General features: G+C 39.6%; 1 protein-coding gene and 1 pseudogene across 1 annotated transcript in view; one reads left to right on the top strand and one right to left on the bottom strand.

Annotated features, from left to right (window-relative positions):
• Positions 1-336: 336 nt before the first annotated feature.
• On the top strand, positions 337-1215 carry LOC102474940 (40S ribosomal protein S2 pseudogene; annotated as a pseudogene).
• Positions 1216-3492: 2277 nt separating this feature from the next.
• The window catches only part of LUZP4 (leucine zipper protein 4), a 46623-nt gene continuing 31257 nt past the window's right edge, over positions 3493-18858 (bottom strand). Inside the window, 4 exon segments of the mRNA XM_014582869.1 lie at positions 3493-3567; positions 5152-5272; positions 12171-12223; positions 13995-14079. Coding sequence (XP_014438355.1) covers positions 3493-3567; positions 5152-5272; positions 12171-12223; positions 13995-14079 — 334 coding nt within the window.

Below are 18858 nucleotides of genomic sequence, written 5' to 3' on the forward strand. Positions count from 1 at the left end.
GATAAATACTACAGAAAGCTTTGTCACAGAGGAAACCTTAGTGACAATAAAATAAATATGGAGAGGGACCAGCAGATGGCATAATGCTTACATCACTGGATTCCCATATAGTTGACTGTGGTTTGAGTCCTGGACCCAGCGGCTGAAAACTCATACTGGGCATCCTAGGCTCTAGACTGGTTTCTGAACCAATGCGAATCTTTTTAATCAGGTTACTCAACCGGTACACGAGTGTAACTCATCTGTACCTCTTTCAATATATTTTATGCATCCTTAATGCTTTTATTTTGCTACATTGTTTTCACCACTTCCTCTCTAATCCAAAAAGCCTAGGAGCTTCTTCTCCGAGAGAACACCAAATGGCGGATGACGCCGGTGCAGCGGCAGGGCCCGGAGGCCCTGGGGGTCCTGGGATAGGAGGCCTCGGTGGCTTCTGTGGAGGCTTCTCCAGCGGCCCCTGTGGTCCGGCCGTGGCTGCGAAGCTTGCGGAGGTAAGGCCGAGGACAAGGAGTGGATCCCGGTCACCAAGCTGGACCGCCTGGTCAAAGACATGAAGATCAAATCCCTGGAGAAGATCTGTCTCTTCTTCCTGCCCATCAAGGAGTCTGGGATTATCTACTTCTTCCTGGGAGCGTCTGTCAAGGATGAGGTTCTGAAGATCATGCCTGTGCAGAAGCAGACTCGTGCTGGCCAGCAGACCAGGTTCAAGGCATTTGTCGCCATCAAGGACTACAATGGCCATGTTGGTTTGGTGTGAAGTGCTCCAAGGAGGTGGCCACTGCCATCCGAGGGGCCATCATCCTCCCTAAACTCTCCATTGTCCCAGTACAGAGAGGCTACTGGAGGAACAAGATAGGCAAGCCCCACGCTGTCCCTTGCAAGGTGACTGGCCGCTGTGGCTCTGTGCTGGTGTGCCTCATTTCTGCCCCCAGAGGCACTGAAATTGTCTCTGCTCCTGTGCCCAAGAAGCTGCTGCTGATGGCTGGCATTGATGACTCCTACAACTCAGCCCGGGGCTGCACTGCCACCCTGGGCAACTTCGCCAAGGCCACCTTTGATGCCATCTCCAAGACCTACAGTTATCTGACCCCTGACCTCTGGAAAGTGACTGTGTTCACCAAGTCTCCCTATCAGGAATTCACCAACCATCTCATCAAGACTCACACCAGAGTCTCCGTGCAGAGGACACAGGCTTCAGCTGTGGCCACAACATAGGGTTTTCATATAGCGAGAATAAAATGAATTAAGCCTGGGGGGAAAAAAAGCTTAGGAAAGTAAATAAAGTTTAAACACTGAAAAAAAAAATGTATGCTGGGCACATGTACCCAAGATCCCAAGAGAATGACACAGAAAGAATTACAGTGTGTCCATCCTCCTTGGGGGGTGATTTCTTGCTTTCTGTCTCTCTTTCTTTGTCTCTGGCGAGAAGAGCACATGACCCATAGCAAAAATTTCTCTATAAAAATAAATAAATATGGAGATAGATATTACAACTGCTGTGTATATGTGTGATACAATGTTTGGTATTTTGTATTTTACAAAATTTCTGTATATTGTTTTCATGATCAGAAGAAACATTTTCTCTGCCCATCACTTGACACTGTTGCAGAAAAACAGACTCGGATGGAGGAACAGAAAAGGCACTCAGGAGAGAAAGGAGAATTCTTTATTATGCCGGAGAGTGTACATGGAGGAGTTAACACTTTGAATCTCTGGCCCTGACTGGGGGTTGAACATGGTCTTTTATGGGAGTATTGGGGAGGGGAAGTCTCTGGATGTTAGTAATGGGGAAGGGGCTCAGAACCTGCCCTAAAACAGAGGTGGGAGAGAAGCAGGAAATCTAACCTATTTAAGGTTTCAGGTTACTGTGTACCTCTGAGGAGGGGCAGGTAAGTTTGCAGGAGGGCAGAAACCTCAGGCAGCTATTAGCCCTGAGTTATTCATGAACTAAGGGTCTATCCATATCAACACAAATTAAATTAGAAAGCTTCATGGACATTGTCTTTTTCTGTATTCAAGATTAAGATTTTGCAGCAAAGCTACAACAAAGTCTACAAACCTTAAACCAGACTGATGATCATTTTGCTTCTCAACACAACGTTATAAAGTAAATCTTCATGTCAGTTTGGTTCAGAAAGTATAAGTTAGCAAGACTAGACCCTAATTCTTCCTCTATTTTTATATTTCATTCCACTTTTCTTCTACAAGTAGTTATTAGATGTGAGCACAAAATTAATTAAACTAGGCTAAAAATATCAACCGTTAGATCAGTGCCTGAATGACCTTTAGGTAATTTGCTGTCAGAAAATGAGTATGTGGTTGTAGCAGATTCTTCTGGCCAAAGTCCTCTCTTACTGGCAGCCAACAGCCATAAATGGACCTATAAGGTCATACAGTGGCAAGTAAGCTAATCAAAGCAACCCTCCCCCCATTCTTGTGACCCTACCCTACCCCTCCAGCCTTCCCATATACATACATCACATCTCCTTGGTAGGGTAGGCTGAAGGACCTCCAGTTTCAGACCCCCAGGCACTTTTTCTCAATAAATGTTCCTTTTTCTCTTGAGATGGTGCCTCCTGAGGCTTACTCCAAACCCTAATATCAACCTTACACATAAATATATAATTACAAACTCACCATTTTCTTTGTACTGTTATGACAGGCTTTGCTAGACACAGCAGCTGGTCCAAATTAAACTCTGATAATCTGTCTGTATCAGGATATTATTACTTTGAACCCCAAGTATGAATAGACAGCAAGAGTCATGTTTATATTTAAATTTTATTTATTTAATGTGTTCACAAAAGTTGACAAAAGAGTTTAAAATTCTTATAAATTTATGTTGAAATAAAAGCATAAATTTCTAGAAAAAGGCATAAAATCTAAGACACAAATTTATGATCCTAACAATCAAGTAGTAGAATTCAATCATACTGCTGACTTTTTGGCAGAGAATATTGAGTCATAGAAGATACTGTGGATGGAAATAACCAACTCTGCAAAAATAAATATTTCTAAGCACAAATTTGAATGACCTAGGCCCAGAGAGAAGGCAAAACATGTCTTTCTTGGGGTGATCAAGTGCAGGGGTTTCTTTTATTTGATATCAATCCTCAATACTTATCAATTACTTTGCTCTAGTGATGAAATGGAGCCTTCTTAGGATTCATCTGTAGATTCTAAAGCTCAAAGAAGAAATCCAATCAAAGGAACACATTTTCTAATGTTAAAAGTATATGTAATTCTGAAAACATGGCTGTCTTCCTAAAGTCACTCATTCTACATCACCTTCCTTCTTGTTTACCTTCCTATTATTTTATGCAAACAAAACTAAACATTTTTCTTTACTCACATTAAATCACATATGAAAAAATACTTTAACAAGAATAAAAAATTAAATATTAAAAGACTGTATATGTGTTCTTGAATGTAATTCACTACAATCTATCTATTAATGGTAAACTCTTAAGGGGAAAAAGGGCATCTTGATCTTCAGATGTTGATGATTGGTTGTGGTATTTTCATAACTTTCAGTTTAGAGAATCTCTCATTGAGTGAAAACCTAGTCTGTAAAGGAAAGAAAAGCTATGATTTTGGCAATCTTACAAAATATTCATGAAATTTGGTTACTAAAAATAGAGAGTGGCTGGGGGAGACTCTAAGTGAGAGGTGGAAGCCTCTGTGAGTTTGAAAAGCTGCAAGAGCTGTTTTTCTGTGACCCTAGAAGCATGAGTAGTTTGCTTTGTCTCTGATTTACTACCAAGTCCATTTCTTGGTTCTTTTTTTTTTTAAGGTTTTTGCCATAGGGTATGCACACTTGCCAGAGAGGAGAGAGACAGGGAGAGAGAAAGTAAAAAATCACTCCTTAAAGGGGATGGCCATGCCACAATCCCTTCTCTTTTATTCTCCTCCCGGGATTTTGGGTATGTACAAACATGTGCTAGGCATGAGTTTCAAGCCTCCAGGACTGAGACTCGAACCGCAGTCACCCATGTGAGAGTCCAGGCACCTTAACTACCACACCACCTGCTGGCCCTTATCTCTTGGTTTTTAAAGGCTAAACAGTGGCATAAAAGTGCTTTAATGGAAGGGCAGGGAAGAAACCATACTCATTACCTCACAGAGTTAGTGAGTAAGGTTCCACAATGCAATCAGGTTCAGAATGGCTTCTATGTAGTAGAAATCAAATGCCTCGACCATCCTCATAGATTTGGTGATCTGTCTTGAAAAGACAATCCTAGAACCAAGGACCAACTAGAAAACCTCAAAGTTCTCCAAAGACTTAACTTCCAATCTCATCCATATATACTGTAGACTGCCACTGACTCTGTTTCTTTATCTTCCAGAAATACCCCTTCCAACACTACATCCTACATCAGAAATGAGATCAACAGTGCTCTGAGGCACAGGTTGTCTGTATTTATTACTATACATTACCTGTTTTACATTTATGGGTCATATACTTTTTATGCAGAATACAATCATAACATGGAAGAAACTGTTCTCTGGTTAATTTAATCTATTCTAACTGAAGGTTGGTCTGGTAAGCGTAACTGTCTCCTTGACCAGTGAGAATCCTGTAGTGCTTTATGGCCACCACAGATATAAACATATAATACATTGGGCTAAATCCATATTCAACTTGAAGATCACTTAAAAAGAAAAATACAGTGTGTCAGAAACAGGTGGTGTGGTGGTTAAAAGCTCTGAATTCTTACATGGACAACCATGGTTCAAGTCCCAGACATGGAGGCTTGAAAATCATGCTAGGTATGTGTACATGCATGCCTAAAATCTCAGGGAAAGATAGAGAAAAAGGGACTGCACCGTAATCTCTCCAATGGGGGACAGTTTCTCACTTTCTCTCTCTATCTCTGTCTCTGGTCAGCCCACACACCCTATGACAAAAACCTAAAAATAAAATAAGGATAATAATTGAGGTTGGCTTTTTTTGTTTTGTTTTGTTTTGTTTTTGACTTTCGTCTTTCTCACAAAGGTGAGAACAGGGATAAGATTGCATGTTTATTAAGGATTTACTAACATTCATTATTATAGATAAAATACTTATATATACACCAAGCGGGCCTAAAATAAACCCAAATTCTTTGACATCTTGAGAACAAGCTTACTGTGCAATATTATAACATTTACCTGATTACCCACTGCTTGAAAGTTGAATTTCAGATATATTCCTTTGGGCTGGTACACAGAACTCTCGGCTGAAGTATACTTATTCTTAATGAACAAAGTTTTAATCCCACGGTTTACGAATCTGTCAATAAAGCATATTTAATAATAAAGGGCCAACTCTATGGTCTGGTGTTTAAGGCATCTAGAGTCTCACATGGCCAACCATGCTGTTCATCTTGGACCCAGCAGTTTGAGAAACACCCTGGACACGTGTGTGTACAAGCCTAAAATCCTGAAAGGAGGGAGAGATGGGGGAGAAGGCATTGAGATGTGACCATTCCCCATGTGAGGACTTTCTCCTCTCCTTCTCTCTCAGTCCCTCCCTCTCTCTGGCTAGTGCATACACCCTCTAGCAAAAAATAAAAATAAGTATGTGTCTGACAGTCACTAATTAGAAGAGCATCTTTGGGTCATTCACCTTAACTTCTCAAAGTCTCATTTTTACCAGTTGTAAAGTAAAGAAGGTATATTTAACAATCTTCAAGTTTCCTTTTACTAATAAGATTCTAAGTTCTAAATCAGAAAGTATTTGTGCAACATTTAAGAGGATCAAGAATGCACTAATCTATCCTTTTTAATATTGTTATTTCAAACTCCTTAGATGAGTATTTCTTTGTTTTATATTCCATTAATATTTTATTTATAGACACTGAAATTTTTGTAATTTTTTTGTAACACAAAATATTAATTTCCTTTTTATTTATTTTTAATATGTAAAATACAAAGGTTAATCTCAACTTGCAAGCAATACAAAAACAGATGAGGGCTGGATATCATCCTCAAGCTCTAGTGTGCTGACAATTTAGATAGATATGCTATAGAGGCATAAAAATCGTTTATAAAATTCAGTTACACATAATTAATAATATCAAACAGAAAAATTGCATCTTTTTTTTAAGTTAGTCAATGATGGATTCTTAAAAAATTCTGGGACTTATACTCTATAATTAGGAAGAGAAGACAAGAAATAAGGAGTCAAGGGACCAGCAGATGGTGTAATGGTTATGTCACTGCACTCCCACATGGCTGACTGTGGTTCAAGTCTCAGTAGATGAGTTTTTCCATTGTTTAAATTCCAAAGCAGTTTTACTATTATGTTTTAAATAATTATTTAATTTTACTTATTATTATTATTTTAATTTTGCTATAGAGCATGTGTGCTTTCCAAAGAGAGAGAGACAGAGAGAGAGAATATGTGAGCAAGTAAGTCACCAGGTCTGGGACTCAAACTGTGGTCAACCATATGGAAGTCTAGCACCTTAATCACCATGACACCTGCTGGCCCCAGTTTTACTACTATTTAAGTATAGTTATGCCTATAAGCATTTTAGAACAAAAGTGTCTAGAACCTCAATAAGGAAAAAAAATGGATTCAAGGCTGCCTTGAGCTGCAATATGTTTGGAGGTGGGGTTGCCTTGGACAGGGGAGGGAGTGGAGAGAAGGGGAAGTGATGGCTAAAGGGTACAGAGCTCCTTTTGAGTACTCTGTACTCAAGAGGGGATAGTAAAGATGTTCCAAAGTTAGATTATGGTGGCAGTTGCACAACTCTGTTAATATACTAAAAACCACTGAATTGTAGACTTTAACCTTGTGAACTTTATGGTATGAAAATTTTGCTAGAATAGAGTTATTACAAGAAAAAGATAGCTGGAGCACATGGATACACAGTAATTAATATGAAAAACAGCACTGGCTGGGACCAGCAGTTAGCATAATGGCTATGTCACTGGACTCCCATGTAGTTGACTGCAGTTCAAGTCCCGGAGCCAGTGGCTTCAACTCACACCGGGCGCATGTGTGTGCATGTCCAAGATCCCGAGAGGAGAATGGAGGAGAAGGGATTGTGGTGTGGCCATCCCCCCTGGGGGGTGATTTCTCACTTTCTGTCTCTCTATCCTATCTCTGTTTTCTGGAAAGTGCATGCACCCTATAGCTAAAGCCTCTAAAAAAAAAAAAAGAAAAAGAAAAGAAAAACAGCAATGGCTTTGCAAAATTTTCATTCTGCCATGTCACAGAGGCTGACAGTGGGTCTGGTTCTCTTGCTTTGTGTTAATATAGCAGTATTTCATGTAAATATGCAGTAAGGAAGTTAAAAAAAAGGATGTCTGGGCCAGCAGGTGATGTGCTGATTAGGGCACTGGATTCCCACATGGTTGACCGTGGTTTGAGTCCCAGACCCGGTCGCTTGAAAATCACAACAAATAAATAGATAAATACATAAATGTTCTTTTAAAAACTGGGGTGGCAACCATGCTGTTTAATTCCTGGACCTGGTGGCTTGAAAAACACACTGGGTGTATGCACGAGCCAGAATCCCAAGAGGAAACTGGAGAAGGGATTGTGATTTGGCTACCTCCTTGGCAGGGTACTTTTTTTTTTCCTGTTTCTCTGTGGGGGGGGTGTGCACATGCCCTGTAGTAAATTTTTTAAAAAGTCATGGCTAAATAGTTTAGTGGAATATGTTTACCACATGTAGTCATACTGTGTGAAAGATAGGGTACAACAAAAGTCTACCTGCTGTGTGGTTATGGTGATACTGTCAGGTAAATTGCTGTAGTCCATGGTTCTAAAATAAGTCAGTCATTTTTTTCACTGTTTATTTTGTTTGTTTGTTTGTTTGTTTGTTTGGACTGATTATACAGATTGTACCTACCAGGACTCAATTGGACCAAAAACTTATCTGGTTTGGACAAAAAGGAAAAAGAGTGCTCTGAGTAAGTAAAATGTTAGTCTCCTGATTAATTGATTTTATTAATTTTTTGTTTGGAGAGGTTTTTGCTATAGGACACGTGAACTCGCCAGAAAGACAGAGAGAGACAGAGAGACAGAAAGTGAGAAATCATCCCCCCCCCCAGGGGGATGGCCACATCGCAATCCCTTCTCCTCCATTCTCCTCTTGGGATCTTGGGCAAGCACGCACACACACTCTGCGTAAGTTTTTAAGCCACTGGGTCTATGACTCGAACCATGGTCAACTACATGGGAGTCCAGTGACTTAACCATTTTGCCATCTGCTGGTCCCACTACAAAAAACTTTTAAAGAAGAGAAAAACCTTTCATTCTTGAAATGCCTAATTTTAATTGTTATGGATTATGCTAAATGCACACGAAGGATATTTTAGCCATTCCCAAACTAAAGGCAAAAATATGCTAGAATAATTTAAATCTTATAATAAGCAAAGTGAGATAAGATATAATAACAACTCTGGAATTTAGGCTATCTTAAGAAGCAGAGTAGCCTCTGAATAACAGTCATCAAGGACATGTGAACCTCACTGTCACAACCCCTGGTTAGTTGCTTGATTTCAGCTTGGCGAGTCATTAGGTAAAGAACCAGACAAGCGTGCCTGGACATTTGACCTATAGAACTATCAGAAAATAAATTATGGCTGTTTAAGCTGCTATTTGTGGTATTTTGTTTAAGCATCAATGGAAAACTAATACACTAAGCTTTTCTTTCTTAATTATTATTATTTATTTATTTATTTCACATGAGTTTTGCTAGAGAAAGACAGAGTGAGAGTTGAGAGAGGGAGCGTTAGAAAGCAAGCCGCCATGGGAACCGACAGTTAGCGTAATGGCTATGTTGCTGGACTACCACGTAGTTGACCGCGGTTTGTGTCCTGGACCCGGTGGCTTAGAACTCACGCCAGGCGCGTGTGCGTGCGTGCCCAAGATCCCGAGAGGAGAATGGAGGAGAAGGGATTGTGGCGTGACCATCCCCCCTGGGGGGTGATTTCTCGCTTTCTGTCTCTATGTCTCTGTCTGTCTGTCTGGGGAGTACACACGCCCTATAGCGAAAACCTCCCCCCACCAAAAAAAAAAAAAGAAAGAAACCTGCCAGGTCCAGGACTTGAACAGCAGTAGCCCATATGAGGATTCCAGCACCTTAACCACTACCTGCTGGCCCGATACTAAGCATTATTTTTTTTAAAAGTACTTATTTTATTTATTATTCTCATCATTATTATTTTTAAGTTTGCTATAGAGTATATGTGCTCACCAGAGAGAGACAGAAAGAGAGAGAGAGAGAGGGAAAGTGAGAAAGGAAGTCACCAGGTCTGGGACTTGAACCACAGTAGTAGACCATGTGGGAATCCAGTGCTTTTACCAATGTGCCACCTGCTGGCCCCTATACTAAGCTTTTAAAGAATTTAACATCCGCTTTACCTGTGGAGAGACAATATGGGAGAGTAGAAAGCCCATGGATTTTTGTGGTCACACAAGCAAAATGTGAATAGTTTCTACCACTTACTAGTTGTATAATTTCAGGGAAAATGATACACCTTATTGAGCATTAGTTTATGCATATGTAATATGGAAATAATACCTATTGCATAGGACTGTGGCGCTAAATTAAATCACAGATGCAAACGTTCTTACTTAGCTCAGTGCATAGCACATAATAGTCACTCAGTAAATGCTAGCTATTATTATTAACCTGCTTTTAAGTCCACAGCTCTATCAATCCTTTCAAGGATGCCTAAGGTTAGGCTCATTTCAAAGGGAGTATAATAGCAGTCTTCCCTCTTGGCTATGGATCTAAAAGGATACTTAGATGTTCCTGATATCAGTGCTGGGATTGAGCATAAACCACCCCTGAATATGGCTGTAGGCAACCAGAATAAGCTATCCCAAATATGCCTCTTTTCCATAAGAATTATGCTGACCTTATTTTGATAAAAGGCAGAAACAGAAGCTTTGAGAACAGTGAAGTTACCCTATGTAAGAGACATTTCTATCTTTAAAGGAAACATCTATATGGGGCCAGCAGATGGTGTGGTGGTTAAGGTGCTGGATTCCCACATGGCCAACAGTGGTTCGAGTCCCACACCCGACAGTTTAAATATCACACTAGGCACCTGTGTGTGCATGTCCAAAATCTCAGAATGAGAATGGAGGAGAAGGGACTGTGGTGTGGTCAGACTCCCTGCGGGGTGAGTTCTCACCTTCCCTCTCTCTCCAGTGAGTGCACACGCCCCATGAAAAAAACAAGTTTAAAAATTAAAAGAAAAAAAAGAAAATTTCCATTTGCAAGTGTGTTTTCCTCTCTGTATCAGGAAAAGAAATGTTAGCAACAAACCTTGCTCTTGCTACTTTTCTTTCTGAAGTTGGGAGGTATCTAACCTGTTGGCAGAACTCCTTATCTGATTTTTTAAAAAGAATTATTTTATTGAACTTTATTTTATGTATGTATGTATGTATGTATTTATTTATTTAAATTTGACCAGGGACAGAGAGAGAGAGAAGGAAAGTGAGAAAGCAAGAAGCCAGGTCTGGGACTCAAACCATGGCTGGCCATGTGGGAGCCCAGTGTCCTTAATCACCATGCCACCCCCAGCCCCTTGTTACCTTTCTTAACCATCTCCTACTCCTATAATTGGCCTTTCCCCACAGCCTTCTTTTAATTTTTTTTGAGAGTTTTTTTTTTTTTTTTTTTTTTTTTTTTTTTTTTTTTTTTTTTTTTATTGGGGACTTTTTGCTACAGGGCACATACACTCGCCAGAAAGCAGAGAGAGACAGAGAGATAGAAAGCGAGAAATCACCCCCCCCACACACGGGGGATGGCCACGCTGCAATCCCTTCTCCTCTAGGGATCTTGGGCATGCACACACACTGCCCAGCATGAGTTTAAGCCACCGGGTCCAGGACTCGAACCGCCTTCGACTACAAGGGAGTCCAGCAACATAGCCATTATGCTAACTGTTGGTCCCAGCCTTCTTTGTTTTAAGGAGGATGATATTGAAGCCTGAAGTCTAAGACAACTCTTTGGGATTGACTCTCGAAATTTACTCTTGGAGAGTTCCCTGAGCATCTCCCATATATACAAGAATTATACCTGTTAATGAACTTTCGTGTTTTTTTTTTTTAAGGTTTTTTTTTTTTAAGGCTTTTGCCATAGGGCACATGTGTTCACCAGAAAGAGACATACAGAGGAAGAGAATGAGAGAAATCACCATCGTCCCTGGGGTGGGGTGAGCAGGGGAGGATGGCCACACCTCAATCTCTTTTTCTCTGTTCTCCTCCTGGGATTTTGGGCACACACGCACACACGCCTGGAGTGAATTTTAAGCTGCTATGTCTAAGACTAGAACCGCAATTAGCTATGTGAGAGTCTAGTGCTAAAATCACTATGCCACCTGCTGGCCCCATGTTTGTTTTACTTTGGTTAATCTTTTGTTTCAGGGGTCCATAGCAACAAAGAACTCAAAAAAGATAGCAGAAAAATTATTGTTTCCTACCCTACATCATCACTGGGCAAAGTCCTCTATTATTGGAGCTAAGGTCATTTAGAACACTGAAATTTATTTAGCATGAAAAACAGAAGAACTTGGGACCAGCAGTTAGTGTAATGGCTATGTCGCTGGACTCCCATGTAGTCAACCGTGGTTCGCGTCTCAGACCCGGTGGCTTAAAACTCATGCCGGGTGCGGGTGCGTGCGTGCCCAAGATCCCAAGAGGAGAATGGAGGAGAAGGGATTGTGGCATGGCCATCCCCCCTGGGGGGTGATTTCTCGCTTTCTGTTTCTCTGTCTCTCTCTCTGTCTGGTGAGCGCACGCGCCCTATAGCAAAAATCTCTCTCAAAAAAACAAAACAAAACAAAACAAACGAACAAACAAACAAAACAGAAGAACTTTAAATCTTAAGATCGAAAATAAGGAAAAATCTTCATGGCAGTGATTTCTTCAGGGTTACAACTGCATGCTTTAAAGCAGAAATGCTATAACAACAAAACACTTATACCCACCATTAGAAAATGATGTGTGAAAATCTCTTAAGTAAAAATAAACTCAAACCAGGCATTTTTACTAAAAAATTTTGCAGTTCTACATTAGGATTATTAACACAAGTTGTAATGCATTGTTCAGAGTCTAAGTCTAGAGGCCCCCTACTGGGAATTACATTTATCTATTTTTGTTTCATATTTTCCCCTAAAAATAATTGAATTTAGTTGTAAAGATATTTGTCCACAATTACCTTTGATATCTTTTAATATTTCCACTTGATTTGAGCTCATCTTCCGGTGTTATCTAAATGGTAAAAATTGAGACAAATCACGTAAAAGCTATCATTAGTCAGCATAAAGTGATTATCATCTATATTTAAAATGGAATCAACAGTTTCAGTGACAATATTCTCTTTGCTTGATCCTTGTCTAATATTCAATTTCAGGTTTTTCACCCCGATTTATAAATGCAAGAATGTCAAAGCCAGTGGACCTCTAGAAATCAAGTAGTCCGGGCTGGTGAGTGGCATGGTGATTAAAGTGATAGACTCCCATGTGGCCGACCTTGGTTCGAGTCCTGGACCCAGCAGCTCGAAACTCATGTTGGGCATGTGCGTGCGTGCCCAGAATCCCAAGAGGAGAATGGAGGAGAGGGGATTGCAGCATGATCATTTCCCCTGTGAGGTGATTTCTCGCTTTCTGTCTCTCTCTGTCTCTGGTGAACACATGTGTCCTAGAGCAAAATTCTCTAAAAAAGCAAAGAAAAAGAAATCAATCAGTCCAATCTCCTTCCATAACAGATAAGGAAACCAGGATTCAGAAAAGTCAAATGACTTCTTCCCCAAGGCCTAATAGCTAGCTTGTTTGGATCTAGGGAAAAGAGTATAGTTATGGGGCCACTAGATGGCACAGTGGTTAAATCACTGGACTCCCACGTGGCCATTGGTTGTTCAAGTCCCAGACCTGTTGGCTTGAAAATCATGCCAGGCATGTGTGTGTGTGTGTGTGTGTGTGTGTGTGTGTGTGCGCACAAGATCCCAGGGGGAAAATGGATTGGAGTGTGGCCATCTCCCCTGGGGATGATATCTCACCACAGGGCAACCAGAATAACACACCAGGCACATGAGTGTGCATGCCCCAAATCCTAATAGAATATAGAAATGAAAGAGAAAAGATTGCAGTGTGACATGTCATGGAGAGGAGGGTGCTCTCTCTCCCCGTCTCTCTCTGTGTCTCTCTCTTTCTTTCTGGTGAGTGCACACACACTCTGGCAATAAAAATAAAATAATACATGCTAATAATAAATGTTTGTATAATCTATTGCCATTTTTGTGTAATGTCCTAGAAAGCTAAATCCTATAAAGTAGGAGTGGAGGTAATAGAAGGGAAGAGGAAAACTTTTGCAAATAACTGTACTATAAGGCTGAAAACATTTGATTCATGTAGAAATATATGACATGGTATGTAGCTTCTTCATTCATACACTGATGGTGGTAAACAGGTTTTAGAATTCATTAAAGCAATCATCAGGGACCAGCAAGTGGCATGGTGGTTAAGGCACTGGACACTCCCACATGGCCAACCATGGTTCAAGTCCTGGACCTAGTGGCTTGCTTTCTCACTTTCCCACGCTCTCTCTCTGTGTGTCTCTCTCTGGTCAAATTAAAAAAAAAAAGAATAAATAAAATTAAAATTAAAAATTCTAAAAAAGAGATTTTTTTAAAAAAAGAATTAATTATAGCAATCATCAATATAAATAAATGTCAGAATTAACTATTAGAAGAAATAGACTGCAAAGATAAAGTCAATTCAAATGATATATATTAATAAAATCACAAATATCCTGAGCTATTAAGTTGAAAGTGTTGACACTGGGGCCAGAAGGTGGCATGGTGGCTGAGGGCACTGAACTCCCACATGGCCGACCATGGTTCAAATCCCTGTGCTGGAAGCTTGATTTCTGACTTGCCCCTTCTCTCTCTCACTCTGTCCCTCTGTGGTCAAATTTAAATAAATAAATAAATAAATTTAAATTAAGCTTTTTTTTTTTTTTTAAAGAAAGTGCTGACACTTACCCCTTGGATTGTATTCACTGGATGATCTCTGTGTTGCATGTGTTCCTGGAAAGACTCATTCTTTTCTTGCATTACAAGAGACTTGCTATTAATAACAAAGGGTGATGATTTAAAAAGCAATCTTTTACTTTGAATGAAACTACAATATTATTTAGAATACATGTCATCAAGCAACATGCTTTTATTATATACATTTAAAACATCTGATTTAAGACTAGACCAGGATGAAATTAAAATCCAGAATGGTGTTTTCATAAGCAATTTTCACCTTAGATATAAATTATTCTTATCACATGCATAATAAAGATTAGCATTTAATCAGGCATATTGCTGGATATTTTTGTTTAAAAATCCAGTTTTCTAGAAGTGATGTCAGCAAGATAGCTATCATGGACTAGATGTTTGCATCTTCCAAATCATATATTGAAGCTCTAACCCCCAATCCAATGATAGCTTTTTTTTTCTCTTTTTTTGGAGAGGTTTTTGCTATAGGGCGCGTGCGCTCGCCAGACAGACAGAGAGAGACAGAGAGACAGAAAGTGAGAAATCACCCCCAAGGGGGGATGGCTACGCTGCAATCCCTTATCCTCCATTCTCCTCTTGGGATCATGGGCACGCACACACACGAGCCTGGCGTGAGTTTAAGCCACCGGGTCCGGGACTCAAATCGTGGTCAGCCATGTGGGAGTGTCCAGCACCTTAACCACCACGCCACCTGCTGGTCCCTAATTTGCCAATGATGTTTGAAGAGAGAACTTGTAAGAGGTGGTTATATTAATTTACTTTATTTTTTCAAATTATTTTATTTAACTTTATTTTAATTTGACTAGAGAAGGCCAGAGCAAGGGGGGGGGGGGGTGAGGTAGGGGGGAGAAGAAAACAAGTCACTGGGTCTGGGACTTGAACTGCAGTCGGCCATGTGGGATTCCAGTGCCCTTAACTACCATGCCACCTGTTGGTCCCAAGGTACTTATATTTATAAGGGCAAGGCTCCCATGATGGACATTGTGTATTTCTAATAAGAATAATAGACTAGAGTTTGCTGTCTCTCTGCCACGGAAGAAAGCCCTCACCAGAACTCAACCATACTAACATCCTAATCTTGAATTTCCAGCCTTTAGAACTGAGATAAATTCCTATTTAAGCAACCAAGTCTATGGTATTTTGATATGGCAGCCCAAGAAGTCTAAGACAAGAAGCCTAAGACAATATTGACTAGGAAATTACAGGCCTTCCTCCCTCATAGATATATAAAATTAATAACGATATGTGAACCAGATTACCTCTGCAAGAATTCTAGAGACCCCTTAAAAATCTACAGCATCCAGGCCATTGTAAAGCCGATAAGAGACTCCAGCAAAAGGGGTAGGAAAATCACATCTGGTACACCCATTTGTGTTCTTCCCTGCTATGGAACATAGCATAGAGGAAGTGGGAAGAAACCCCCATACTGGGAATACAAGCTAAAGAATGGACATTGCATCCAACATTTTGACATTCCTGGAGGCTGCCCACTGAATTGGTTTATGACTCAGCTCTCTCAGAGTACTGATTGAACTATGGTTAAAGTTTAGAAGTCACTAACAGTGGCAAGCAACAAGTTAAGTTGCAGTTCTCTAGGCATATGCCAGAAGGAGTAAGAGATAAATGGTTTGAGAGGTTCTAGAACATCCAGTTGAGCTGATTAGTGAAGGTCTTCTCTTGTATGAACAAAATGAGAATATCAACAGAGACAGCAAGTATAAAAAAGAACCAAACAAATTCTGGGGCTGAAAAATACAGTAACTAATCTGAAAAATATATTTGAGGGGTTCAATATCAGACTTATTCAGGCAGAAAAAATAATGAACAAACTTGAAAACAGGTCCTTTGATATCATCAAATCAAAGAAGCAAAATTAAAAAAGAATAAAAGTGAAGAAAGCATTAAAGGCTTATGGAGCACTGGGACCAGCAGATGGCATAATGGCTATGTCACTGGACTCCCATGTAGTCCACCATGGTTCAAGTCTCGGACCTGGTGGCTTAAACTCACACCAGGTGCATGTGCAAGATCCTGAGAGGAGAATGGAGGAGAAAAGATTGCAGAGTGGCCAACCCCCCTGTGGGGTGATCTCCCTTTCTGTCTCTTTGTCTTTCTGGTGAGTCCACGTGCCCTATAGCAAAAGCCTCTCAAAAAAAAAAAAAAAAAGAAAAAAGAAATGAAGAGGAATCAAAGTATATCATTATCAAAAAAATCAATCAATGAAACACAAAGAAAGGCAGAAAAAAAAGAAAAAGACAAAAAAGCTACCAAAGCTACCAAACTTACATAAAATGGGTAAGTCCTTCCCTATCAGTAATTACTTTTAAATGGAAATGCATTAAACTCCCTAATAAAAAGACACAGACCGGTTGAATGGATAGAAAAAAAACAAAAACAAAAACAAAAAACAGGAGCCTCCTGTATGCCATCTACAAGAGACTCACTTGAGTGCTACGGACACACACAATCTGTGAAATGGTTTGGATAATGGCTTGTCTCCCCCAAAATTCACTTTTAAATATTTGGTCCCTAATATAATGGCATTAGGAGGTGATTAGACCTTGAAGAAGAATATCCACCTTCAATGTGGGTGGGTACCATCCAATCAGTTTGGAGTATGGGAGGGACAGACAGAGGAAGTAGAAAAATTGTTTCTTCTCTCTTTCTCTCTTTGTATGTGGCTACTAAACTGCCTGCATCTCCTGGTTATGTTGTAACAAAACACCAGACTTTGGTCAAATGCCTGACTTGTGCTCTTAGATTTTCCGACCACTAGATTCGTGAGCCAAATCAACTTTTCTTATAAATTATCCAGTTTCAGGTATTTTCTGTTTGGCAACATAATAATAGATTAATGAAAGCCAAAAGTGAAATGATGGAAAAAGTAATTCTACTTAAGTGGTAACCAAAAGAGAGCAGGAGTAGCTATAATAGTAACAAATCAAGCATATTAGTTTCTACTATCAAACAAACTAGACTCTAAGCAAAAAACTGTTAGAAGTGGGCCAGAAGGTGGTGGTGTGGTGGTTAAGTGCTAGATTCCTATATGGTCAACCATGGTTCAAGTCTTGGACCTAGTGGCTTGAAAATCACATGTGTGTACATGCCAGGCACATGTGTGTACATGCCCAAAATCCTGAGAGGAAAATGGAGAAGGGATGGTGATGTGACCATTCTCTCTGGAAGATGATCTCTCACTTTCCCTCTCACCATCTCTGTTTCTCTCTTATGTGAGTGCACATACCCTAAGGCAAAAACATCTCCAAAAAAGTACACTATATAAAATAAAACAGTTAATTTATCAAGATGATATAATAATTATATATATTTTTGCACCAAATCTTAGAGCTCTAGGAAGCAAACTTTGACAAAATTGAAAGAAGAAATAGGCAGCAAGACAGTAATACTAAAGACTTAAATATTCTACTTTTGATAACAGATAGAGTGATTAGACAGAAGAGCAATTAAAAAAATAGAGTTTTAACAACACTGTAGAATAATTGTACCTAACAGAACTAAAAAAAAATTTCACCCAACAGCTGCAGAATATACATTTTTCTTTTTTCTTTTCTTTTCTTTTTTTTTTTTTTGAGAGGTTTTTGCTATAGGGCGCATGCGCTCGCCAGACAGAGAGAAACATAGAGACAGAAAGTGAGAAATCACCCCCCAGGGGGGATGGTCACGCCGCAATCCTTTCTCCTCCATTCTCCTCCTGGGATCTTGGGCATGCACACACACGCGCCCAGCGTGAGTTCTAAGCCACCTGGTCCGGGACGCAAACCGTGGTCGACTACGTGTGAGTCCAGCAACATAGCCATTACGCTAACTGATGGTTCCCAATATACATTCTTCTAAAGTGAACATGGAGCATTCTCCAGAATAGATCATATGTTAGACCATAAAATAAGTCTTAATAAATCTAAGAAGACTGAAATCATACAAAGTATCTTTTTTGATTCCAATAGCACAAGAAAAACCAGAAAATCTTCAAATACATGAAAATTAGAACAACCAATGGATTAAAGAAGTCACAAGAAAAATTAGAAATTACCCTGAGGGGCCAACAGGTGGCGTGGTGGTTAAGAACACTGCACTCCCACATGGCCAATAGGAGTTCCAGTCCCAGACCGGGTGGCTTGCTTTCTCACTTTCCCTGTAAAAGCAGTGCTAAGAGGAAAATTTGTAGCTATAAATGCATACATTGGAAAAGAAGATCTCAAATTAACCTAACATTACAACTCAAGAAACTAGATAAAGAACAAACAAAGCTAGTAGAAGAAAGGAAATAATAAAATGAAGATAATAAATTGCTTGTCATCAGCATTAACATATTTTAATTTTTATAGCAAATTATGTTTACTGATAAGTACAATGGGACCTTTTTGCGTTAAAATGGTACCTGCCTGAGGCATTTTATATATGCAATAATTCACATGCACATTTTGTAAGTAATTTTTTACCTGAAATAATAATTAGTGCAGTGTTTAATATGAACTAAAATATTTGACATTTATAGTCAATGCAAACTAAACAATCACTCAGAAATCGAAACTAAAAACACAATTTACTGAACGACTTAAGAAACTGTAACAATAAATGTTTTGCATTTTTAAAAACGCAGTCCACAATACTATTTAAAATTCTATGGATCTTGGGGCTGGCAGGTGGTGTGGTGGTTAAGGTGCTGGACTCTCACATGGCCAACCATGGTTCAATTCCTGGACCTGGTGACTTGCCTTCTTACTTTCCCTCTCTCTCTCACTGCGCCTCTCTCTTGTCAAATTAAAATAAATAAATAAATAAATAAATAAATTTAAATAAAATAATTCTTTAAAAACGA

This window comes from Tupaia chinensis, unplaced genomic scaffold (assembly GCF_000334495.1).
Source record: "Tupaia chinensis unplaced genomic scaffold, TupChi_1.0 Scaffold143886_1, whole genome shotgun sequence".
In the NCBI taxonomy this organism is placed as follows: domain Eukaryota; kingdom Metazoa; phylum Chordata; class Mammalia; order Scandentia; family Tupaiidae; genus Tupaia; species Tupaia belangeri.